This window comes from Malaclemys terrapin, chromosome 4 (genome assembly GCF_027887155.1).
Source record: "Malaclemys terrapin pileata isolate rMalTer1 chromosome 4, rMalTer1.hap1, whole genome shotgun sequence".
NCBI classification, from domain to species: domain Eukaryota; kingdom Metazoa; phylum Chordata; order Testudines; family Emydidae; genus Malaclemys; species Malaclemys terrapin.
This window is the reverse complement of record NC_071508.1, coordinates 146,831,740-146,857,021: the sequence shown is the minus strand read 5'-3', so window position 1 is coordinate 146,857,021 and position 25,282 is coordinate 146,831,740. Positions and strand designations below refer to the sequence as shown.

Sequence of the window (25,282 nt, the reverse complement as noted above, 5' to 3'; positions counted from 1 at the left end):
CCGTACTCCTTCCTAGACAGTCTTTTCCCATTCTGTATGTGTGAAATTGATTTTTCCTTCCTAAGTGGAGCACTTTGCATTTGTCTTTGTTAAACTTCATCCTGTTTAACTCAGACCATTTCTCCAATTTGTCCAGATCATTTTGAATTATGACCCTGTCCTCCAAAGTAGTTGCAATCCCTCCCAGTTTGGTATCATCCGCAAACTTAATAAGCGTACTTTCTAAAAGGGTGTCAAAGAGGAGGGAGAAAACTTGTCCACCTTAGCCTCTAAGGATAGAGCAAGAAACAATGGGCTTAAACTGCAGCAAGGGAGGTTTAGGTTGGACATTAGGAAAAAGTTCCTAACTGTCAGGGTGGTTAAACACTGGAATAAATTGCCTAGGGAGGCTGTGGAATCTCCATCTCTGGAGATATTTAAGAGTAGGTTAGATAAATGTCTATCAGGGATGGTCTAGACAGTATTTAGTCCTGCCATGAGGGCAGGGGACTGGACTCTGACCTCTTGAGGTCCTTTCCAGTCCTAGAATCTATAAAACATTTTACAACTTAAAGATAAACTTGAAATGCGCAGTTACAAAATTGGCCTCCGTAAGTCCCTAAAGCTGTACTGACAAGGCCTGCTCCCTATCACTTTCTTCAACTTTGTGGTCTTGATCACAGTTTAGCTAGATTATAGGGGTAAATCCAAGAAGCTTGTCAATATTATATCATACACCATGAGAAAGTTAAGGGATTATCTAGACAGTTGCTCTTTAGCAAGGCTACGTTTGCAACGTTTGGTATTCTCTATCACAGGAAACAGAAAAAGCACAGAGAGGATTTTCCAAACCTTAGTCCATGGCAGTTTTTCAATGTCCACAAAAACCCTCATCAATTCGGGAATGGCCAGTGCAGGGTGAGTGTCATTCAGCTGTATCGCTACCTATAAAAATAATACAAAATTCAAGCAACCAAACCTGTAATCCTTCATTTTGCCTCTCAGCTAACTGCTTCGAGACACATCAGATGTGCTACCTTTCCACGAATTTGTTCCCTCCATTGAAGCTGGGTGGTTTGAAAGCGAGTTCTTAGTCTAGGAAATATCATATCAGATCCTGAGAAGCCCAGTTGGTCCTCACCACCAAAACATTTATGAGGAAGTGGAACGCATGCTTTGAAACTCAATCATTACAGACTTCACTCTGCCATTATCCCATGATGTTTACCTGATCTGGAAAAGAATCAAACATAGTTCGAACGCTTTCCGTGCTTCCAAATTTGGATGCTTTGAAACGTCGGATGATATCCTGGAGGGTGGCAGCCACAACAAAGTACTCCTGCTTCAGCCGCAGCTCTTTGCCTTCGAAAAACTACAAGCAAGAACAGACAGGAATGCTACACAATCTGAACCTTTAAGGGACAGATGCAGTACAAACAGGGCTGAATTCTCAGTTGGTTTGAGCTTAATTGATCTGGGTTGTTCTAACCTTACAGTGCTGTCTTGCTGAATACCATTTGTACTAGGCGACAAAGAGTCCTGTGGCACCTTATAGACTAACAGAAGTATTGGAGCTTAAGCTTTCGTGGGTGAATACCCACTTCGTCAGACGCGTGTATTGGAGCATGCGTCTGACGAAGTGGGTATTCACCCATGAAAGCTCATGCTCCAATACTTCTGTTAGTCTATAAGGTGCCCCAGGACTCTGTCACTTTTTACAGATCCAGACTAACATGGCTACCCCTCTGATACTTGACATTTGTACTATGCAACCCAGTCAAATTGACTGGTTTTAAAAGGACTTCTTCCTAGGTAATTTGCTCAAAAAACTAATTTTTTTAAAAAAAAAGATGACATTACTTTTTGGTTTTGGTATTTCCCCAGCAGCATTTGCAACTTCAACATTGCAGCATTGTGCCAATGCAGAAGAATGAAAAACTGAACCTGACTAGAAAGAAGGAAGCTGTCCAGTTTGTTTTCCCTTGCCTTCAGTGCGTGAAATCGCCAAAGGGAAAAGGCAGAAAAGGACGAGAAGAAAGTTCATTTGTACGGATTCTTTTCAGTGTTCTAATCCCCGCGATTGGTTTTAACCTGTAACTACGGACTCCTTGTGCTGAACTGAGGTGGGAGTAACTCTTCACACTCCTAGGCAGGGCACCAGCATGCCTTTCTTGGACAGCATGTCAAATCCCATCCCTACTGGGGCCAGTTCTCTGCTTTGAGGCAGTTAAAGGGAGTTCTGGCAATGAAACACATAGGAAGCCAAACAGATCTTAGGCCAACATTTTCAAAATCGGGTGCCTAATATTAGGCTTCAAAACAAAAGTGGCCCAATGCACCCTAATAGCAAAGGAACAATGAATTTAACCTCCTGCCATTTTTTGACCTTGGGTGAGTTCAGCTGGAGCATCATCAGCCTGACTGGTTTTGGATTTAAGACTTATTCCCTAACCCGGGTTTGTTGATTTCTCTCTTTAAAGGGCCTTGTCAGATCAAATTAGTCACAAGAATTCAGGGTTTATGAAAGGCAGCCTTTTACAACATGCATAACTTCATTTCTCTCTTTAAAATCTCGGGTGGTGTTTTCGAGTGCCCACGTGATTTAGGAGCACAAGTCACAGCCTTCAGTAAAACTTGTGCTCCTAAATTTCTTAGATGCTTTTAACCCCCCTCCCCGTCCCCCTTTGCAATGAATATTTTAAAATACTCCTCTGCAGTGTTTGGAACCCCAACATCATATCAGGCTAACATAAGAAAGCCATGAAGTGACGCTGATTGAAACTGCTCAATGTTCACTGCCCACAGTGCACGGAGGCATTGTTCTTTTGTTGGTACGTTTCGGATATGCCCACTGCTCCAGGAGTCTAACACAGAGCAGGAGTAATCTGTTTCCCTGTCTGGGCATGAGGAGGTTTTGCTTCAGCTAACTAGTCAAACTGGAACGAGCAACAGCCTCAAGCAGCGAAACCTTTTTTGGATGACTTACGTTATCGTTCGGATAGAGGACACGGGAGATGTTCTCAGCCACATTTCTGTCCAAGACGGCTTGAATGTAGTCTCCAACGTTAACTACAAGGGAAGGGTTGAGTCAATGCAAGCGCACGTTGCACAAGAGGCTTGATGGGTTGCACACTGTTAACAGTCAGAGGAATTACAGAAAGATGGGGGAATCGGACAATAAAGCAACACAAGCTTGACTGTCAAAAGAACAGGTGAGTCAGGAGCAGGCCCGGTTACTGGGCTATTCAAACTGGATCCTTCCTCCTTGACTACCTCCCCCCAGTAACTTCCATTTATAGATGGTTAAATAGTAAGTTCCAGTCCTTGTCCCAGCAGCATTCTATCATCCATGTCATTTCACTACTCTCCCTGGCAGCCCCCCTCCTCCTCCCCCCTCACTGCAAAGCATGCGATCGGCCTCAGATGTGGGGAGATTCAGACAGAAGCGAATACTTCACAGAAGAGGTACTCACAGTCTCGGAGGTTGAAGTCATTAGGTGCCCGAGCAGACCACAGCCGCATGGTGTTGACGGTGTTATTCATGTATCCAGGCACAGGGGTATCATAGGGCAAGGCAAGGACCACCTATTACACAGGGGTTACAGTATGACCTGTGGTGAGCCAGATTTGAAGAAGGTCTTTTATAGAGGAGAGGCTGGAATTAAAGCGTGACTTCCTGCGATATTCCTACTATTCCCAGAAACACAGCACACCCTTAGATGTGTCGGTCAAGGCTAAACATGGGGCCGGACCAAAACCAGCTGAAGTCAATAAAAGGATTCCCATTGACTTCAAAGCGCAATGGATCAGGCCCATGGAAAGCGTATGTTGAAACGACATGGAATTCAGAGCCCAATGGCATCAGTAAGTGTCTTTCCACTGACTTCAACAGGCTGTAGATCGGGCCCTTAATAGTCCGTTTGACACCCCACTAAATATACAAATTATTCGTTATTCAGAACATTGTTGGGATTCTCTTGCTAACTTAAAAAAACCTGACAAGGTTGCCATAAAGATATCGTGCTTGAAATGCACAAAAACCGGTTAGAAATAGAGTTAGAAAAGCAAGTCATGGCTAACCAGGTTGAATACTGACCGCTCCTTAAAAGGGAGAATTTGCAATTAGGTCTCCAACGACAGCAATAGGAATCACTCATTTATACCTTAAAAGGGGGGTGTAGAATATATTCTAGAAATATGCTTGGGAACATTGCTCCCCGCCCTTATACACCCATTGCAGCCATCTAGATTTTGGAAAGTGCTCGAATGCAGGACACAGGGTTGGGAGGAAGAAGAGGGGGAGTGTTAGTGTTATGGGAAAGCTAATCAGCACTCATCCTCTCCAGCCTGCAAAGAGAAGTTGCTCAGACTTCGATCTGAAGATAGGGTGTCTGGGGAACCCCCAGTTTCCCTGCCAGCTCCACACAGACAGATTGCACTGTCAGCACAGATACCATATGGTATCTGTAGGCTGAGCAGTTACCAACATGGAGGCCTGGTCAGAGGTTTGCCCATTACTAGCTCACTAGATATTTTGCCAGGGTTGTTTGTGCTCAGGGGTGAAGGTGAAGTTTTCCTTCCCACTCCCGGTACTGGTATCAGCCCAGACTGCAAGGCCAGGGCTAGGAGGTGCTTTAAAATGTTTGGTTAATTTCTTTGCAAGGCCAGCCTTTGTTCAGCTGTGGTCTCTTAGATGATTATGGCTCGTTTCCTGTCAGCAACACGAATGTGCTGCATCTTGCAGACTTCTTTTCTGACCACAGTACAGAGCGTCAGTTCATTTCCGTGGACATAAACAGCTGAACAAATATGCTGAAGGAAACTATGAAAACACACACACACAGACCAGTAAGAGAAGAACGCTACTTTACAACCTGCTGAATCTTACTAACTTCCTCCATTTCTACTAATTACATTAAGTAATAAGATTTTTTTTTTAACCTTCATGTAGAGCAGTTTCTAAAGATATCTTTCCCCACCTCCACTTCCCCCCAGACGTCTACAGCTTCTTCATCTGGTGGCAGACTCCCACCATATAATTGCCCCACTTTAAACTGGCCATTAAATGCAGGTGGGACGTTCAAAGCTCTGTGGCAGTTTCCACAGACTTTGTATTGAACTCGAAAGAGGATCCCGGGTTAAGGAGGGCCAAGAAGAGCTGCAATAGAATTCAGGAGTAATCACACATCTGTCACGTTGAGCTGCCTTGCAGTTTATGGCAGGAATAAGCCACCAAGATGTCGGTGCCACCACAGATTTATCCCAGTTTATATCCTTCCTAAACAGACCCCTCTGCTGGCAAGCCACAGTGTCCCTTAAACAACAGCAAAGGAATGACAGGCATCAGTTTTCCTGCACTGGAACTGCGGAAAGTTTTCTTTCAGGATAAAATACTCAGAGTTTCTAGATTAAAAAAAAAAAAAAAAAATGCATTTCCTTCAACAGCTCAGGAGTGCCTGTGCACGACCCAGCTCACGTCAGTACCTGCGTATCGACCCACTTCAGTCCACTCTTGGTGTGTTCCACTCTTCCATAAAAGTGGACAGGCAGCATGTACTCGGGACGGGCTTTCTCCCAGGGGTTGCCGTGTCTAAGCCAGTCGTCGGCTTCTTCCACCTAGAAGGGGGATAGTTAAACAGAACCATTTTTACCCGCATCTTGTGCAAGGCGAAGCAAACGAACTAAATGCCACCGTTTGCACTAATGCAACAAGGAAACATTTGGGATCGAAGAGGTGATATTTTTAGGGCACGGAATAGAGTGTACATCCAAGTGTTTGGATTGAGTTGGAGGGCTCTTAGGGTAGGTCTGTGCTGCAAAGAAAAAACGCATGGTGCAGAGTCTCAGAGCCCGGGTCAACTGACTGGATTGTGGGCCTCAGGCTGCAAGGCTAAAAACAGCAGCGCCTGGACTCAAACCCAGTGCGTGGGGGGAGTCTTGGAGCCCAGGCACCTACTGCTGTTTTTAGCTCTGCAGACCCAGTCACACAAGCCTGAACCAACTGCCCTGGGCTCAGACTGTGCCCCACAGGTTTCTCTTTGCTAGGAAGCCAGCCCACGAACATAAAAGTGAATGGGAAGCGTATGAATAAGTTAGAGAAATCTAATAAGTGGACTCAGGGCTGTAATGGGTCAAAGACAACCAGAGAAAAATGCCTCAGTTCTTGCTTCTGATTTAGATACTGGGATGAGGCCTAAAGAGTACAGAGAATTGTGAAGAAGTTACTGAATCCTGGAAAGAATAGGGCTGCTTTTTTGTTCACCGATGGTTTTATCAATATTGAGCACAGTCCTAGGAAAATTCAGGGGGGGGGGGGGTTTAAAAACAGTCGTGCTTCAGGTTATTCCTTGGAGCTGTGTGTTTCTCTCAGCATTTGATTCATTTCAGAACAGAACAAAAAAAAAAGGGGGGGGGGAATGTTATTTTCCAGTATTAACAGTGGAAGGCAACTCTGCATATCACTGGCCTACTGCCGAAAACTTAATATCAAGGGTAAGTAGACTCCACATATGCGGACAATTGGAACTCACTCATCTTTTATAGAAATAGGGCGTTTGCCACTGTGAAAGGGACATGGCAATTGGGACTCAAAGAATTGGAAGACTACGGGTATGTCTACGCTGGAAGCCTCAAAGCGCTGCCGTGGGAACGCTCCCGCGGCAGCACTTTGAAGTGTGAGTGTGGTCGCACGCAACCACTAGGAGAGAGCTCTCCCAGCGCTCCTGGTAATACACCTCCACGAGGGGATTCGCTGGGATCCTGTCTACATGAGCGCTTTAAAGCGCTCAGACTTGCTGTGCTCAGGGGGGTGATTTTTCACACCCCTGAGCTGGCAAGTTAGAGTGCTATAAAATGTAAGTGTAGACATACCCTGAATTATGCCAGTGTAGTCTCTACACTGTCTTTGTACCTCTGCTAACCTGGGACATGAGAGAAGAGGAAAGGAAGTAGCAGCTATTTTTACATTTTATTTTGGTAAAAAATGTTTAATACGGGGGCGGGAGGCCTTTTACCCCTCCCCCCCTCATCTCTTAATTGAAGCAAACTCTGGGCAACACCAATACGTCTATGCTGCAGGCAACTACCTTAAACACTACAATGCATTAAGGTAATGCAGTATATGGTGGTTATATCAACTGCACATTTCATAGGGTCAGCAGACCCTTCCCTGCTGCGCTGCAGAAGAGCAAGTGTTCTCTCTCACCCCATGGCTGGAGCAAAAGGTCTGGCTGGTCATTCTGTCACATCATGCAGAAGACAAGGGAGCGGCAGTCTTCTACTTAACCTGATCCTCAGCCTGATTAGGTGTCAGTTTTGGTCAGTAAGACAAGAGAGCTACAATCTAATTGTATTATTACCAGTGGCTTTTGCTATTACCCCTCTTCTATATCCTTATCTCTAGCCGTGTAACAAGGTCAGACAGCGCTAGGTCACAGGAGCTCAGTGGCACAGGAGGCAGGAAGCAAATAGATACCCAGGGACCTGTTGAAGGGCAATAAGGGGGATAACTTTGGACAAATCTGGGGGAGGCTCTGTCCATGCACTGACTGGCATCTAGGGGACTCTGAATTTATCGTCTTATGTGGACACTCCTGGTTTGCTTCACTTCCCCCTCAACTATTGCATTCTTATTTTCCAGTCTACTTCTCCCTTCTGCAGCACTTTCTAGATAATACAGGGTTTGGCAAGCATTCTATAAGGCCATCTCTATAGTTACAGCTGCACCGCACGTGGCGAAGATGCTCTTTGCCAGTGGTTCTCTCGCCGATGTGCCGGTGTAATTTATGTCGCTCGGTGGGGTGGAATATTCACACCCTTGAGTGACATAAGTTTTTCTGGTATAGGCTGTAGCGCAGACATAGCCTAATTAAATGATCAACAAAGACACACACCCCATGCATGATTCCTTAACACATAAGAGGGAGCACTTAACGCATGGGGCAGAGAGTTCTCTTAGGGCTCCTCTACACTTAAGATGCTCCAGCAGCGCCGCTGCAGCGCTCCAGCGAAGATGCTCCCTACGCCAATGGGAATAATCCACCTCCCTGAGAGGCAGTAGCTAGGTTGACAGGAGAATTCTCCTGTTGACTTCGCGGTAACTACACTGGGGGTTAGGTTGGTTTAACTGTGTCGCTCAGGGGTGTCCTTTTTTCACACCCGAGCAACCTAGTTATACCGACCCAATATCCTAGGTGCAGACCTTAGGCACCCATCTTTCATCGAAAGCCAGTGGAAAGAGGACCTCCATCTCCCATTTATGCCTTTGATAAACTCCTAAAAAGTTATGACTAAGCAGATCCACACCCTGCCTCTTGGCCCTCCCATGGGTCATACTTCAAAGGAAGCCCTCCCAAGAGGTCCCCATCTTAGAAAGCCATGGACAGTAAGGGACACACTAGTGCCACGTTCCAGTGCCAGATATAGACTGGTCAACAGGTTGCTTATACACACCAGATGCGATCATCATAAGACCCTTTAATGCTCAGCCAAGTATGGCGGAGATTTGTTTAAATACGGTATTTTAGACACAGTGCCTCCTAGTGGCTGAACAGTTTTATACTTTAGCATTCCATTACCTCTCCTCCTTTAAGTTCTACGTTCCTATCATTTACACTTTTAAACCTCAAAGACAGCGAGATAGTCTGTTCAATGTATCAGTCCGCTAACGGTCTCTAAATCGTACTGTTTTCTAGTCACATGGCCTGAATGTGTAACATGGTCATCGGGCTGTCCATTAGTTGCAACGACTGACTGCAGTTCACTTGGAATCCTTGAGAGTTTTTTGTTCTGCATCGGCCATCTGTAGAGTTTGTTCCTCAACAATCAACAGAGCAAACCATAGAAGAAGTTGACCGTTTCTGTTGAACTCTTCATTGTTGTTCTCAATCACATGATCTAGGTACAAAATTCTTTTTCTTTACAACAGCTGGAGTTGTCCATTTTCTCCATTCAATTTGACACAAACACCATCAACAGATTCTAGACCTGGCAGTTCTTGGAGTGATGTCTGTTGCAGAAGTGTTCATAAACTCCCTTAGCCTTTTTATTCAATTTGACTACTCTCTTCACATCTGTCCACTTTGGAGACGGAACTACTGGTCCAACTTTGGAAAAGAATCTGAGTTGTCTTCCCCTCAGGAGTTGTGCTGAACTATATCCAGTATCGGTTGATCTGTAACTCAGAAGAGCAAGGAATGGATCTTCCTGCTGTAGGATTTTCTTGGCTGTCAGTACAGCTCTCTCAGCCTCTCCATTCACTGGTGGGTAATGTAGGCTGTTAGTAATATGATCAAAATCTTATTTTGTTCAGAAGGACTTGCATTCTGCTGCAGTAAATGGTGATCTGTTGTCCGTCACAGTTGTTCTGTAATACCGAAGTGAGCAAAAGTGCATTTCAGCTTCTCAGTGACACTGCAACATGTTATGTCATTCAAGAATATTCCACAGTGACCAGGTAATAATGTCCTCTGAATTTGCATAAATCTGCAGCTAGTCTTTTCCAAGGTCTCTCTGGTAGGGGTGTTTGTACACTGTATGGTTCAGCATTGTCTCTCAACTTGCTTTGTATTGGATCTCCTCTCAAGAGTCCAATATCATCAAACTCCCCACTGAGTTCTTCCATCTTTCTCACTAGGCCCATCATGGTCGCCTGGCTGTCTTTGATCACTCACACACTGAATGCAAAGCTTTTGTCTTGGTAAGTTTTCTGTGCTGAACTGACCCATGCAGTTCAGATCCCTCCAGGGCAAGTCAGAGCAGTGCCAGATGACTTCAGCTCCAGGAGGGGTTGAAGTTGATTGCAAGTCCCTTCTGAGGTGACTGATGTCAGAAGTCAATAATCTTGCTATGAATATTCAGTTTCACTCTCCAGGCAGCCTCTATGTCAGCACAAGCGATAGATTCCAGAAACAATGGCTCTTGATTGTCTGTAATGAGAGTCAACTCCCTGACTGCTTTGGTGCACGAAACAGTTGCATGAAATACGGACATTTAGCATGTATTACATGGTGTGCCTCTGACTGGATACGCATCATCTCTTGGGATAGGACTTTTTCCCCAGACCTGGTAGAATTTGTCCCTCTTAGCCTGGGAGTTCTCCCCCCTTGCCTCAGGGGTTTTATGAGAAGGACTTAACACTGAAGTGTCCATTTACAGTTTCTAAGCTCATTTTCAGTTGCTCTAAGAAGTTTTGCTGTCTCCGCAGCTCAGCCTGCTTTGCTCTCTCTATAGCTGTGGCTCTCCTTTCAACTGTCACTGCTGAGAGGTTTATTCTTTCTGTTAACCCAATAACCAGCCTCCATCTGATGGTTTCATGCTTTGCATTCCCCAAAATCAGTTGTCAGCCAATGTAAGCAGAGAAACATTCAAGATTTCCCCTGGTTCTTGAATTCTCCGATGAAAACATGCTCTTCCATAAAGTATGCACCAAACATAGCCAGAACCCTTTCACGGTCATCTTTACTGAAGTCAGTCACAAAGTCAAAGGATTTAAAGATCTGCTCTGCTTGCTTCCCCGTAGCACAAATTAAAGACGATACCTGTATTATCTCCAGGTTCACTGTGGCGTTTGTGTGCAATTCATACTCTTGTAAATACAGCTTAGTCTATCCATTGTGACGGCTTGCTAAAGCTGAAGTTCTCTGGGGCATTGAAGAGTGGCATGTTGATGAGATCCTGCAACCTTTGTTGCTGTTTTCCTTCTATTTCTGTTCTCAGTTTACTCCTGACACCATGTCATGTTCCTGTGCCAGATATGGCCTGGCTACAGAGCTTGCACACACCAGATGAGTTCATCATAAGATGCTTTAAATACACAGGAGTAGAGAACAGGGCCATGTTAAGACAAAGCAACCAAAGAGTGAGGAACAAAAGTCACCGCCTTGCTTTTAACTAAAGAAGTTGTAAACTGTGCATGCTGAGGAAGGCAGGTCAGGGTGAGGTTCCTTTAAATAAGGCATTTTACACACTGTACCACCTAGTGGCTGACCAGTATATACAGGTTAACATTCCATTACAATTGGTTTAATCATTTGTTCACATGGCTCTTGGATGAGGCTTTGTGGCAGCTGATCTATAGATGCACAAACAGCTTCCAAGTTCATTAGCTGGAGAGCCTGATTTCTTTGGGAGAATCCACGCACAGGAGAGTTGGAGAACCACATTGTTCAGAGATTCAGGGACAGATTGTCAGAACAGAGGCCTGAAGATTTTCTTTAAAAATGCACAGTCTGTGAGCTGATGTGCAAACTGGGCATCTAGAATTCTGTGCGTTCTCCGGCACAAAGCCTGACTTGCATGTCCAGTTATGGTAACTGCACATGAAAATTCAAAGACACTTATACCCACATCAGGCATCTCTAATCTGATCCTTAATGTTCACTTTAAATAAAACTAAAAGACTAGAAGAAGAAACATTTAGGATCGCTTTACATGGTTACATTTTTAATTTCATGCAACATCAACCAGTAAAAGGCTTTATTTCAAGTTTTTTAACATCCCAGTAACTGCTCATGTTGACAGTCATGGGTTAGCCTGGGCATCTCTGTTTTGTAATCTCTACATTGAACCCTGGTTATCAGTTTGCAAGACCTTCAGTTAATGATTTCCCCAATTTCAACCACTTGCTTAAAAAAAAAAAAAAAGATGTTGAAAGCCAGGTTTTCCACATCAATTCAAGACCGTACCGCTCCAAATATATCAGAGTATTTTTAGAGCTATAAGAGCACTGGAGCTCCATGAGAGGCAGATGACCACTGACAGAGAAACATTCCTTCTAATATGCTTTCTTCTAGACAAAGATTATTATAATAGTCTAAGACCAGATCGGTTTACAAGATAATTGGTTCCCTATTTGCTCACCAACTCAACTGGATCTTGTGAATGTGATGAGACAGGAATAGATTTAATCAGAATTTAAACCTCATCCTGGAGACCTGCTAATGAAGCAGGTTGGCACTCAATGAAGAAGTGCTGCTAAATGGAAGAACATAGATTAGACACTGCCTTAATGCTGCTGCGTTAGAGCTGTAGAGGAGACAGCAATTACATACAGGTCATAGGAGTAGAGGACAAGGCCATGTTCAGACAAAGCAACCAAAGAGTGAGGAAGAAAAATCGTTGCCCTGCTGTTTAACTAGCAGCTCTTTAATAGGAAAGAAGTTATAAACTGCATGCTGAGGACGGCTGGCTGTTCATACAATTAGTCACTGCTCCCTTTCCATGAGTCAGATGGAATTCTGTATCATCAACTGCAGGGCGGATAAGAGGCCAGGCCAAACGTGAAATGTTGACTAGACTTTAAAATAAATATATATTTACACACAAATGTATACAAGTTTTCCAGGGCCATTAGAAGAGCTGGATACCACAGATTTATGCTAATAAAGGAGAGTTTCAGATTACAGCTCCAGGTGAAAGCTTAACACACAAGAAACAGGATGACTGGAGCACTGCAGCTGGCAGAGGACAGCTAGGCCTGTCACAAAGAAAGGACTTTCCCAGTTTGCAAAGAGCCAGAAGCCGGGACCCATAACCCAAAGGATTGAAGTTGTCCCCTGCTAAGAATGGGCACCTTTGAGCTCAGGAGCCAGGAAAGAACCTCCTTTCTTGGGGGATGGGTGGGATTGGCCTGGGTCTTTCAATCTCTAACCTCCATCACCTCATTTCCACTCAGGCCAGCGCTCACTGATATTTTGTCCCTGCAAGTGCATCTTCCTTTCTCCCCACCTCAGCTTTCTCCTTTATGGGGTAAAAAGAAAGGGGGGCTTCTCTGTCTGAGAAAGACCCAAGAATCTTCTCCTTTCCCTCCTTGTGGCCCTGGATCGTCCCAATCCTTCTGTTGGGGGTCAGTCGATGCTGCTCCTCCGCCATGTAAAAGTAACCCTTCCCCTGCCCCAGGCAGAGGTGCACTGCCCTTATCACTCTTCCAATTCCACTGCCCAATGAGCACGAGACACCAAATTCAATCCCAGCATGGGTGGGTGCAGCTTCCAGTGAGGTCAATGAGATTTAGGCCTTTTTATATTTTGGCTCAATTTGGCCCCAGGACTATAAATGGCTTCTCCAGCATGGCAGTGCCACAATTAGGCATCTTCCCTTGGTGCCGTTCCTCCACCGCACGCTACTAACCAAACCCCACAGTTTACAGCTACACATTGGCATCTACCTGCACTTTAACTGCAGTGTGCGCACAGGTTTCAAATATGGGCAAAATAAACGAGCCATTTATTATTCAAATACTGCAAAGTTCAACAAGGAAGCGTCTTGTCAGCCCGGAGTATAATTTCAGAGCAGCGAGGCAGGAACACCTCAGTCTGGCCAGTCGCTGCAGCACAGACGATTCATTTGGGTGAACTCAAAGGGCCCATTGTTTCTCCGTGCAACACAGCTATGCCAAGATATGCTGTAAACAGATTAGTATTCTGCAAGCACCAACAAGTCAACATTACCAACCTACAATACTGGTGTCCAAATAGAATTGCATTTGTCATTTGCTAAACCATTTCATGCTTTTTGGGCCAACCCTGCATAACAGAGAGAAGGCGGGTTACGTGGTTAAGGTTCTGGACGGGACTCAGGAGACCTGGCTTCATGTCCTGGCTCTGCCATGGACTCCTTGTGACCTTGGGCAAGTCATTTAATCTCTCTGTGCTCCAGCGCCCCATCTGTAAAACAGGGATGGTACTTCCTTTCTGCCACCCTTACAGCTTTAGATATACAAGGCAGACAAACTCTTCAGGGCAGTGACTGTCTTACTGGGCGCGTCTCCATGCCATGCCTATTACAATGAGGCCTGTTATAACTGGGCCTACAAATTTACCCTGACTCTAAACTCAACTCCTAAGAGCGAGTGAATGTTCATAAATTGTCACAATGACCTATATAAAATTGTTTAAAAGAAGGATGCAAAAAGGAGACAAAAAAACAGATGTAATTTAGAAAGGTTTTTACTAATGCCACTCAACTGTGTTAAAATTATAACTGGTAAGGTTAAAAAAAAAAAAAAAAAACCCCTAACTAGTGTGTTCAAAATTAGGCCTATTGGTGAACAAAGTAAAGAAAGGATGGAGTATTCCAGCCACCACTCCATTTAGGGGCTCTCAATGAGAAGACTATTGGGAAAAATTAGTAAAAGCAGCAGCTGTCTGCCAACAAACACTGCAGCAAGCCTTATCATGGCTGTCACCCACACCATCCCCTGGGACCTTGGACCTTCTTTGTCCTAATTCTGAGAGATGTCCTGATCAGACCAGGCCACAGAGAAGGCCCCAGATGACGTTGTCGCTGGCTAAATTCCAACCACAGCCTGGGATGTGAGACTTTGTCCCCTTTTCCCTTCAGTGTGTCCTTTTCCTTCCCCACCTTATTTTCTTTCCTCTCTCTCTCTCTCTCTCCTTTTGCCTTCTGTTTAATAAGAGTCTAGCTTAGCCAGCCAAGACTGCGTATTTTACAACATTGCTGTAAGCATATGACCAGAGTGGCAACTGAAAGCAATGCCATAAACATGTTTGCCCATGTTTGGAGGGGTTGATAAGTCTTCAGGGCCTGTGTTTTTCCAGCAGGGAGACTGCAAGTGAAAGTCAACGTCAGAGCCAGAAGCTGCATTTTCTATCTTGGCTGTTCTTTTCTTTCCCCTTTTGTGTTTGTTTTGTCTCATCTTCCAGGAGACCGGATTGGGCTTTAAACAACAAGGACAGCTCCAGCCCATCTCAACAAACTTGTTTCTTCACCAAAAAGGACAGTTATTACTATCTAAGACTTTGTCAAACAAAAGTGGGACGGGTTTATTTCTTTAAAAAAAAAAAAAAAAAAAACTCTCTAGCTAAAGGAAACAAGGGATGTTGTTAAAATGAAAGCCTTATTTAATACTTGACATTTCAAGTGATTTATCTTTAGTAAAAGGTTATAAGGATTTTTAATGGCATGTTTGCCATGGTACTAAGTGGGCTGAGGTCCCTGAATACCAAACCCTGAACCTAGTTCCAAACTGGTTAATTTTGGACAACGACTAGGTTATGTTAATACCTTTGACCCTGGCCCAAATATTTCATCTAAATCAATGCAACAGGCCCGGATTTCAGTCAGGGCCCCTACAAACTACTGTAATACCAACCCCACGCTCCCCAGCAAGCTAGATTTAAAAGCTGCCATAAGCTCCCTGAATTCCATCACATTTTGGTGGGACAGGCTGGAATCTAAGGTAGCTTCATTTAGGTTTTAAATAGTGACTGAATGATTCAGGTATTAAAATTTAATATCAAAATAACTACCACCCGGGCTTCTGACTTTTTTTTTTTAATGTTTGCCTCAGTGGTCAGTGAGCAGCTGATATTTGTATTGACACCACGGCTTCGACATTGTACTACTGTCGGGAGAAGCAAGGGGAGGCACTTTGAAATCACTGGAGAAGCAATTTGGTTAGATGATTCTGAAAAAAGTGTGTGTGTGTGTGTGTGTGTGTGTGTGTGTGTGTGATTTTGATATGCTGAAATTCCAAGCATCCCAGCCTGTCCCCTGGCTACCATTAAATACATCCTGCAAACTCACCTTGTTAAGCAGCTGAAACTTTAATAATTCTATATTAAGCACATGTTTTTGCAACAGTAGAAACATCAAATTTAGCATTTTTTTCTAAAGGCTTGAGATCCTGTACACTAGCCATCTAATGTAACAGCCTGGAGTGCGGCCTGACAATGCATCAGGTTAAATAACTACAGACACAAGCGCAGGCACACTTCGGTTTTGGTCCACTGAGGCATTATGTGGTGGCTGCAGAGGGGTGGGTAGAAAGGATTCTCTGTCTTGACATGGAAATGGAAGAAAGAGGCAACACAACCCCATCCCCACCCAACCGTCACAAATAGTTTTGTTTGTGTGGTTTTTTTTTTTTGGGGGGGGGGGGGGGAAGAGGAGGGTATTTTGCTGGAGGAATGACCCTCTCTTTCCCCATGTTACAAGCAAGAGTAACTCATGTTTTAGGATTTAAGGCATACTTATCAATAAGCCAATTGCAGGGGGTGGGATTTAAAAGAGCTTTTACAGGGGACGGGGACCACCACCTTCCCCCTCGCAGAAAAAAAAAAAAATCCCATTTCAGACTTTCAGGGCATGTTTCTCCAGTTAATAGAATGCTGCATCTTGTATTGAAGAACTTCACTGCCTACATTAATCTAACCCAAGAGATCTAAAGTACTCAGACTTGGACAACACGTGATAAACTGGACAAAACATCTCAAGTGACCCATGCCCCCAGTGGCGGTGTTTAAAGGACGCATTCTTTTCTTCTAGAAGGAGGGGAGGGAAGCAGCAGGGTTCTGCTTATGTGTACCTGCCATCCATCTCGGATCTTCTGGTTGAAGATTCCATATTCGTATCGGATGCCATACCCGTATGCAGCAAGCCCAAGTGTCGCCATTGAGTCAAGGAAGCAGGCTGTTAAGGACAGACAATTTAGGGACGTATTTAGCGATGTTTCCCATGATGTTTTCATCAGCCCCCAAAAGCAACAAGCTTACAAAGCATCACAAATATAAAAACCACAGAGCTCCCAACTGCGCGCGAAGCTGAATGGTACATTGACACAGCATGCATATGCAGGCCTGGCTTAGAGACCATCAGTCAATCTCTGTTCCATTCCACGTCTTCCCATTGCTCTAACTCCTTGTCTGCATAACACGCATCACCACATACCACCTCCCACATTGTGTATATGGCTCCAACTCCATGCCTGCCACACCACACGTACCACCTCCCATGCTACGGAACCAAGTACTTGGAGGACTAAACACACACCGGTTGAAAGCAGGTGTGGATGGGAGTCAAGATACAGCTGGCCTTGGAGAGCGTTCTGAGTAGACAATGAAGCCCAAGGTTGATCTGATACTCAAGCAACTGAGGATCATCACCGGGGTCTGGAAGTCAGCCCTGCTTCCTTTTCCATCAGACCCATATGCAATACTGCACCAATACGAGCCAAGAGTATTCTAGTCCGTCCCTCCCTCCCCCGACATGCACCTTCCTCCAAAACAGTCCTGTGCTACAGACAGCATTTGCAGGGCCACTGGTTCGACTATAGCAAAGTCATATATCTGCATGTCTCTTATCCTATTATTCAGCCAGTGTCTCTACTTTCTGGAGTCAACATTTTGCAAGTTACAATTAGTGCCTGGCTGAAGAGAGGAGATAGTGAGCTTCTGTGAAGGAGAGGCCAGACTGAAGATGACAGGTGGAGTCCAAGAGTGAAACAGACTATATCTAAACTATTTGGCTGACAGCTTAGTGAATGAAAGGAAATCATTTTTATTAGGGGAGGGGTGTGAGGGAAAGGCAGGGAGATCACCTAGATGGGACAAATTAGTGCCCTACATAGTAAACTCATTTTCCTACCACCAGCATTGTCCACAACGTTCATGCTACAAGGCGGCATGAGTATTTAATTTACACTTATAATTAGGTGGTTATGTGCTGAGACTGCTCCTTATTATGCTAGTTGGGATGACTATGGTGTTACCTTGTCTCTCCTTGGTTGTGTCTGCTTGTGGCGTCTCATCAACAGCTAAGATTGCAAGCGCTTCAGGGCAAGGACTGTACTTGTACTATATGTGTGCCAGCAACTGTCACACCGGGGCCCTGGTTGGAGCTTAAGTACTACCACAATGCAGGCAGACAAGTGCTCCTAGCGTTCATGGGAAGAATGCCAATGTGGACTGAACTGCTTGGTATGTTCTCAAATCATAACATCCCGGAAGCTCACTTACCAGCCAGTCTTCCAAGACCTCCGTTGCCAAGGCCAGCATCCTCTTCAATGTCCTCCAGCTCTTCTATATCCAGCCCTAGCTAAATATACACAGAAGAGAGATGAGCTCTGGTGCTCTTGAACTGAGTGACAGAATGAACATTTACAACATCCACTCTGCCACAAGGGAGCAGGAGAAACACAGGAGCGAAGATGCAAACAGAGCTATTGGAAAGAACCCATCTACAAGGAGCTCTGAACACAATTCATTCAGCACTGCAACATCATCCCTTGTTCCTATCCTGGCAGGCAGGTGCTGAAGAAGGAACTTGTTTATTGGAGTCCAAGCTTAACCAGACTCCTCGCTGCAGCTGCAACAGTGAATTTCCCCCAAAGCACCTTTGCTGCCCTACCCGTTCCAGGCACTGTGGACAATAGCAATGTAAGCTCCTCAACCCCAGCCCACTTGCACTTTCTGTTCTTGAACTAAGGAACTGACTTATATAGCACCTTTCATCTGAAGGTGCCAACATGCTCATCAAAACTTCACAATATAGAAGAGAAACATTTCGCCCACCGGTGAAACACAGCTACTTTTGGAGGATGGTAACCACCTATAACAAGAACACTACACAAGAGTTCAGGATGTTAAATGAATAGCTTAGCCACCTGAAACTACTAGGGTAACGGAGCATGAAAAGCATCAATACTTCATTGGTTGTTAGCCAGGGCACCAGGGCTAACACACTTATTCTTCCAAAGAGTGCCAGAGAATTTTTATGATCTTCAGCTGTCAGGACATTGGCCTTAGATCTCATTCAAAAGACAGTGCCTCCAGAAGCACAGTGCCCCCTCACACCTGGTTGTGGCATTGCTTTATTTCTGGCAGTATAGTCTATGTGACACATACTACTTTACAATTTTTGCAAAGGTTTCCCATCCAAATACAGACCAGATCGGATCCTGCATTGCTTAGATCTAACAAGGTAACCGCTCAACTCATGGTACATACTAAGAAGTAGTTTTAGGACGCTGGAACTGCATTCTAACATGGAAATTTGCTAGGCATTTTGGGGTAGATAAGTTGCTGTGCTACATATAGAAAAATTTTGAAAATGCTGTACTCTATGAAAACTCTGAAAGACTTTATGCCACATGAAACTAGGCCTAGCAATCTATGGGGCAGGGACCTAGCATTTGCACTAGATTAGTGTTATATTTCAGCATTACATTTTACAAAGAGACTTCTTTAGATACTATAGAAAATCTATTTAAGTTAGCACCTACTGATAACTAAAAATTTAATAATTTAACTATTGAGAAAAAAATCTAAAGAATATTTTATAAAATTATTACTCAGTTCATACCAATAATCATCAAGTACCAAGGCTGAAAATTTCCCAGAATAAAACCTTACAGGCCCTATCATCCATGTAACAAAAAAAAACACATTTAAACAATATCTTCTCCAATCAACCAGAACAGTACATTCCAGTAACTCTAGAGGTACATTAACATAAGATGTATTTGAACAAAGAATCTAAACACATTCCTCTTTGAAAACAAATCCTGCACCTTACTGCTATTCTCTTTGTAGTGTGAAAGAGTGAAGTATAAGTGAAAAATTCAGAAATAAATGTTTCAAAAGGAGACCCATTTGTTTGAAGGATCTCTCTCCTGCTGTGTAACTGCTTAAAAATGCCACGCACTAGAGAGCATACTGTTAACAAGAGTACAAGGACAGTGAAGGGCAGAATGGAATAAAGCCACTTTCAAAACTTTGGAACGACAGTAGCGGTCGTACAATGATGAATGGTGGAACAAAGCCAAGCCATGAGTGGGTTTGCATTAGTCATCTCAAGCCCATCCTAAATGTTTTAGTTTTATGCCACTCTTCACTATTGATTCTATATAGAACCATCTAATGGACAAGTTTCTGTTTTTCCAAAGTTTAATAGTCTGATTTAGGGCCTGGATTTTCAGATATGCTGAGAACCCAAGACTTGCACTGACCTCAGTTAGAACGGAGAAAACTCTGTACCTCTGAGAATCAGGACCACAGAATTTTGAGACTCCAGCAAGTTGTGACATTAAGTGGATTCCATCTCTTTAGTATTAGGATTTACATGTCCATGGTATCAGAGCATATGTTTTACATACACTGCTGTACCTGGGTACTACATTTTCAGGTAGAATACAGGCTGATTGTTTATTGGCTGATTTTAAGATCACTTTCTGTATCACATGGGATCACAACCACAAGTATGAGTAACACTGCTAACTGCAGACCAAAGATAACCTTGGTCCACCAGAGCAGATGGAGTTATGCCTCCTTACACCAGGGAGGAACTTGGCCCAAAGTCTTGGAATATTATGCTCAAAACACAGACTAATGTAATGTTAAGATTTGAAGCTCTGGTAGTAATAAATCAATATACAGCATGCCTCCATTTTACTAAACAATCATGAGTCACTCTGGATTTAGAGAGCACTTAATAGTTTACATACATGCTCTTGTTAGCTAAGAAGTAACTATTGTACGCCACCTACTCTGCGACCAGCCCACAAGCCTCAGACAGCAGTGACAAGTAACATTTCTGTTCCTGTTAAAAGGGGAAGTTGAATTTTACCCCGAGGTTTATTCTGATGCTGAAATTTTGTAAATGCAGTAACATCCTGTCAACCGATGGTGCCAAAAGCAAAGACATTTCCTTCTGTAGCCAACCCACTGAACACCCAGTCAGTTAACATTCTTTCAAGACCTTTACTTTGGCCATTTAAAACTGTGTCGATCAATTGAATTCTTGGTCTACAATATTCTCCACCCCCTGCAAAAAAACAAACAAACCAACCCTAGTGACTAAATATTAGTCAGCTAAACCATAATATAAACACACCTACCTGATAAATTGCCTCATCACAAGCATTCTGCAATCCAAGGTTTATCATGGTGTTCTGTAAGGTACGGCCCATATAAAATTCTAGAGAGAGATAGTAAACTCTCTGAAACAAAGAAAAATGAAAACAAATCTTACTGAAACGTAGAAACAGTCTCCTCAAAAACGTTCAAGACCTAGAAACATTATTTTGGCATCTTCTAAATCCAAAAGTAATAAAACCAGCTTATATCATCATCAATCAGGAGTACTCTTAAGTCTTTATTAAGGTAACACCTTGAATAGAAAACCCTGATTATTAGCTGATGCCTTGATTTAAAATAAGCACGGCTTATGAATTTTTAAAGCCACTTTGGGCAGAGGGTAAGGGATCCTAACCCACTGATTTCACTTTAAAAAAAGGCATTTTCAGCCTTTAGGATTGTAGAGATAACCCCACACAGCACTCTCTTCCTGAGTCTGCAGACAGACCACTTCAGGCCTTTTGCTAATATGCTGTACATGTAACCAAAGGAAAGGCTGGAACTAGGGTGGATGCTGGGAAAAAAAAAGTTATAAAGCATGCCATGTAACAACATAGAGGAAAGGCCTAACAACTTCCAACCCTGTGTTTTACAGCCTCACTGCTATTTTTAAACAATTAATGCTCACACAGGGAGAGGAGAAGGGCCTGGTAGGTCCAGGGGTGGAAGAGGTTGAGTTTTGTTTGAACAAGGTATCAGAACTCCTCCAAGAGCCTTAACCTGTGACCGACAGTTTCATTGTATCAATGAGAGGTATGCATGTTCAGGTCAAGGGCAGCATGTGGCCCCATGTCTATTTATGACACAGAGTTAAAACGTAAATGAAGCAGCCCTTTCAAATTAAACCAGGCTTTAAAAACGCCAAACAAGTGACCAGACTCCAGTGCACAGAGTGCTTTTAAGAGCTACTCCTGCTTCCTGAACAAAACATCTAGATATAATCTCCCTTGATGCAAACAGTCTAAATAATACATGTCTTTGTTCCCTGAAATTTAATTTCCTCCGAGGCTTGTTATTTTTATTGCAGACGTGCTAAGAGACTCTAGTCCGCGATCATGGCTCTACGGTGCTAGGTGCTGCACAAAATGACTCAGACTTGTCCCCCTGCCCCAGAGAGCTCACAATCTAGGACTGTAACAGTATGCAACAGGTGGGAGGCAAGGTAACAGTAAAGACAAGTACATTTACATAACTGGTCACAGTGGTCACAGCTTCATGCCACTCGAGCCAATGCCTGCTAGCGATCTGTGAGCATCACAGCAGAGGTTGGGTTTAAGGAGGGATTTAGAAGAGGAGAACGTGGCAGCTTTGTGAATTTTGACAGGGGGTTCCTTCCACATGTAAGCCACGGTGTGGGAAAGAGCGCAAAGGCGCGTGTCGAAAAAGCAGACATATGAGACATCATCATTGGCTGAGCAAAGGTGGGGTCAGCCTTGTGATACGTAATTAGACTGGATAGATTGGGAGGGGCTTTCAAATGATGTCACAAACAGGATTACTGTTTAATCCACTAGCAAGCGCAGTTCTGTGTTCAGTATAAACCAAAGTGGACAAGCAATGACCCTAGAGGAATGTTAAGCCAATTCACTTGAGACTGCTTGACCTTTTTACTTCAGTCCCTTCCTTCTCAGAGGAGCCCGAGGGCTCAGAGGATGGACATGTCACACTTGGTCATGGGATACATGAGTTCTCATCCTCCTCCGCTACATTTGATCCAACAATGCTCCTAGTTCCCACAAGTACCTAAAGTCCCTGGGTCTCCATGAAGAACATGTATGCTGCTAAAAGCCTCATCTACTCTAGAAATTTTTGAATGACAGGGCCTGGGTTTTCCTAGAAAAAAATGCCATCTGTATGTGCAATGCTGCAGACCACAGGAAGCACTACACAAGTCTCTTGAGATATGACAGTTGTCTATTATCTTTTCAATTCTGGTTACACATGTTCTGCACTTTTTGGTTTCTTATTGCCACATTATAAGGATCAGAGTTAAGAAATATAGCCAGGGAGTAAGAAAGATGTACTTTGGCTTGGCTGTCTTCTTCAGTTGAAGTTCAGAGCAATATAAGAAAGTGAGAGTTTATATATAAACAATTGTGAACCATGGCTAACACGGCACTTTCACAACAGTCATAAAAAGAGGCTCCTTATACTTTTGCAATGGCTCATGTAAAGTATTCCAAAAATGCTCAAAGAAAGTTTTAAACTCTAGTACAATAGCACGTACAGCTTTGAAGTTCTGTCACTGCCAATTAGTTTTGCTTTTATTTTGAGCACAATTGTCAGCTAGACTCTGGCCTTTTTGATCCCTTAAACTAATTTACCCTAAAAGGGTTTCCAGATATTTGTTGGAAGACCAGACCCATTGGACAATACAAAAGGGGGCGGGAATACACAGGAAGAAATGCTGCGGTACAATACAGCAAACCACTTTCTTTCCAAGCGTTGGATATCAGTGTTTGCAGCCAAGTTTTGTTCAACTGGCAAAACAAGTAAAAGTGGCCTAGTTTGTTTAAATCCAGCTCCTGGAATCAGGAAGCAGATCACTTCTCTCCCTAAAAACATCTAGTTCCAACTGAATGCAAAGCAAGAGCAAGGAGCGATTTAGCAAGGTTTTCTCATGAGGGGTTTAAGATAGGACAGTAATGCCTCCTCCTAATCGCCAGCATCTACTCAGGGCTGCCCCTGTGCCAGACATGAAGTAGCCTCCCCACTCCTGAACCTTGGAGGGTCTTGAGCATGAACACAGGCACCCCTGGCTTGGTTTCCATCATATACAGGTTTTGCAGTTTCATTCGATGGCTCTCGGCACCCTCACTAGACAAGTTGTTCCAGCACTCCTGATGTTGAGGCAGAAGCTACCCACGCTTCCCAATACTTGAGGGATTTATACAGCTGTCCCCCCGCTGGGAGACCTGCCCAAGGAAGTGGTCCCAAACTCACGGTGCCTTGGGTACCTTGCACACCTCCCCTTGGCCCTTAGCTACCCACCTACTGAGTGGCCCTCCCTGGTGCAAATCTGCGGCTCGTGTACCCCTAGTAATCCTGGACTGGTTTCCCTGAACCTTGGGGACCTACTCGCCAGCAGACCCAGTGCACCCCCTCCCCCGACATTGTGCTTCCCCAGCTCACCTTGGGGTCCTTCTCGTAGTAGTACTGCTGGGTGCGGATCCACCTGCCCACCAAGTGGTCGCGCACGGTGTGCGCCAGGGCGAAGTAGTAGTCACGGGTGGTGGCCACATTGCGGTCCTTGACCAGGGTGAAGTGCAGGTGCCGGTTGAAGCCCTTCTTCAGCTCGGCCACATTCTCCACCCCCACGATGCCACGGATGCTGATCTGCTTCCTCTTCTCCTGGTCGGTCAGTGGGCGCGACATCTCTGCAGGCCCGGGGCTGGGGGGGAGGACACAGGCTCAGCCCCGACTGCTCCCCTCCCTGGGGTACACTCAGCTGGCTGGGAAAGGGGGCCCAGGGTGCCTCTCACCCACCCCACGGGGGCTGGAGATGGGCTCCCTCGCCACCCCGCAGGGGAAGGACTGGGTGATCCAGGGAGGGGACCCCTCCCTCTGCCCCGCCTATAAATGGGGGACACACCTGGGGATAGAAAAGGGCAGGGCTGGATGGGGTGTGGGGACCCCCAGCCCCTCCAAGGGGTGCACGCAGGGTGCTTTGGGGGGGCGACCCCCTCCATAAACAGGGTGTGGGGCTGTGGGGACAGGGGGGCCGGGGCCAGGTCCCAGCTCTCCCCGCAGCCCAGGGCGCCCCCCGGGGGGATGCTCAGCGAGCAGCAGGCGGCCACCTACCCGGTCTCGGGGCGGCTGCTCACGCGTCTGCCGGGGCTCGGGGAGCAGCAGCGGCGGCGGCGGCCCGCCCGCCGGTATTTATAGCCCGCGGTTGGCGGAGGCGCTGGGAGCGGCGTGGGCAGCAGCCACTCGCGGCCGGGGCTGGCGGGTTCCTCTCCCGGGGGCTGGCACCGCGCTGGGCGAACAGCCGCCTCCCGGCAGCAGTCACTGGGAGGCGAAGCGGCGGGCGCGGCCAGCGGAGAACCCCGCCCCCGCCTGCACCGACACACGCTGGGCTCTGGTGTTTGTTGGCTGAAGGACCCCGGGGCTGGAAAGGGGGGAGGGGAGCGGTGGCCTGTTTGCAAGGCCTTAGCCCCACCTCGGAGCCTGCTCGGTGGCTTTTGTGGTGGGAAGTATCAGAGGGGTAGCCCTGTTAGTCTGAATCTGTAAAAAGCAACAGAGGGTCCTGTGGCACCTTTGAGACTAACAGAAGTACTGGGAGCATAAGCTTTCGTGGGTAAGAACCTCACTTCTTCAGATGCAAGTCTTGCATCTGAAGAAGTGAGGTTCTTACCCACGAAAGCTTATGCTCCCAGTACTTATGTTAGTCTCAAAGGTGCCACAGGACCCTCTGTTGCTTTTTGTGGTGGGGTGGCTGGGAAGAGAGAGGCAGAATCGGGGGGGGGACAAACTCCGCGGCAGCAGCCTCGGCTGTGGACTTTTGCTCCCTGGAACAATAACAAACTTGCAGCCCGGTGAAGCCCTCCCTTCAAGGAGCAATTCGCAAACAGTTCAGTGCACAGCCTCCCTGGAGCACAGGAAAGTGACCCACCCTGTGTCGCAGAGGAGCGAGTGCTTCTTCAAAACAA

General features: G+C 45.2%; 1 protein-coding gene across 1 annotated transcript in view; it reads right to left on the bottom strand.

Annotated features, from left to right (window-relative positions):
• Positions 1–24,616, bottom strand: part of PYGL (glycogen phosphorylase L) — a 41,166-nt gene extending 16,550 nt beyond the window's left edge. The window contains exons 1-10 of the mRNA XM_054024708.1: positions 24,435–24,616; positions 23,766–24,024; positions 20,615–20,716; positions 17,736–17,814; positions 16,307–16,410; positions 5,464–5,595; positions 3,453–3,564; positions 2,966–3,048; positions 1,208–1,351; positions 832–924 (exon numbers count right to left, since the gene is read on the bottom strand). Coding sequence (XP_053880683.1) covers positions 832–924; positions 1,208–1,351; positions 2,966–3,048; positions 3,453–3,564; positions 5,464–5,595; positions 16,307–16,410; positions 17,736–17,814; positions 20,615–20,716; positions 23,766–24,008 — 1,092 coding nt within the window. The 5' untranslated portion in view covers positions 24,009–24,024; positions 24,435–24,616. The remainder of the gene's footprint in view (positions 1–831; positions 925–1,207; positions 1,352–2,965; positions 3,049–3,452; positions 3,565–5,463; positions 5,596–16,306; positions 16,411–17,735; positions 17,815–20,614; positions 20,717–23,765; positions 24,025–24,434) is intronic.
• Positions 24,617–25,282: the final 666 nt, after the last annotated feature.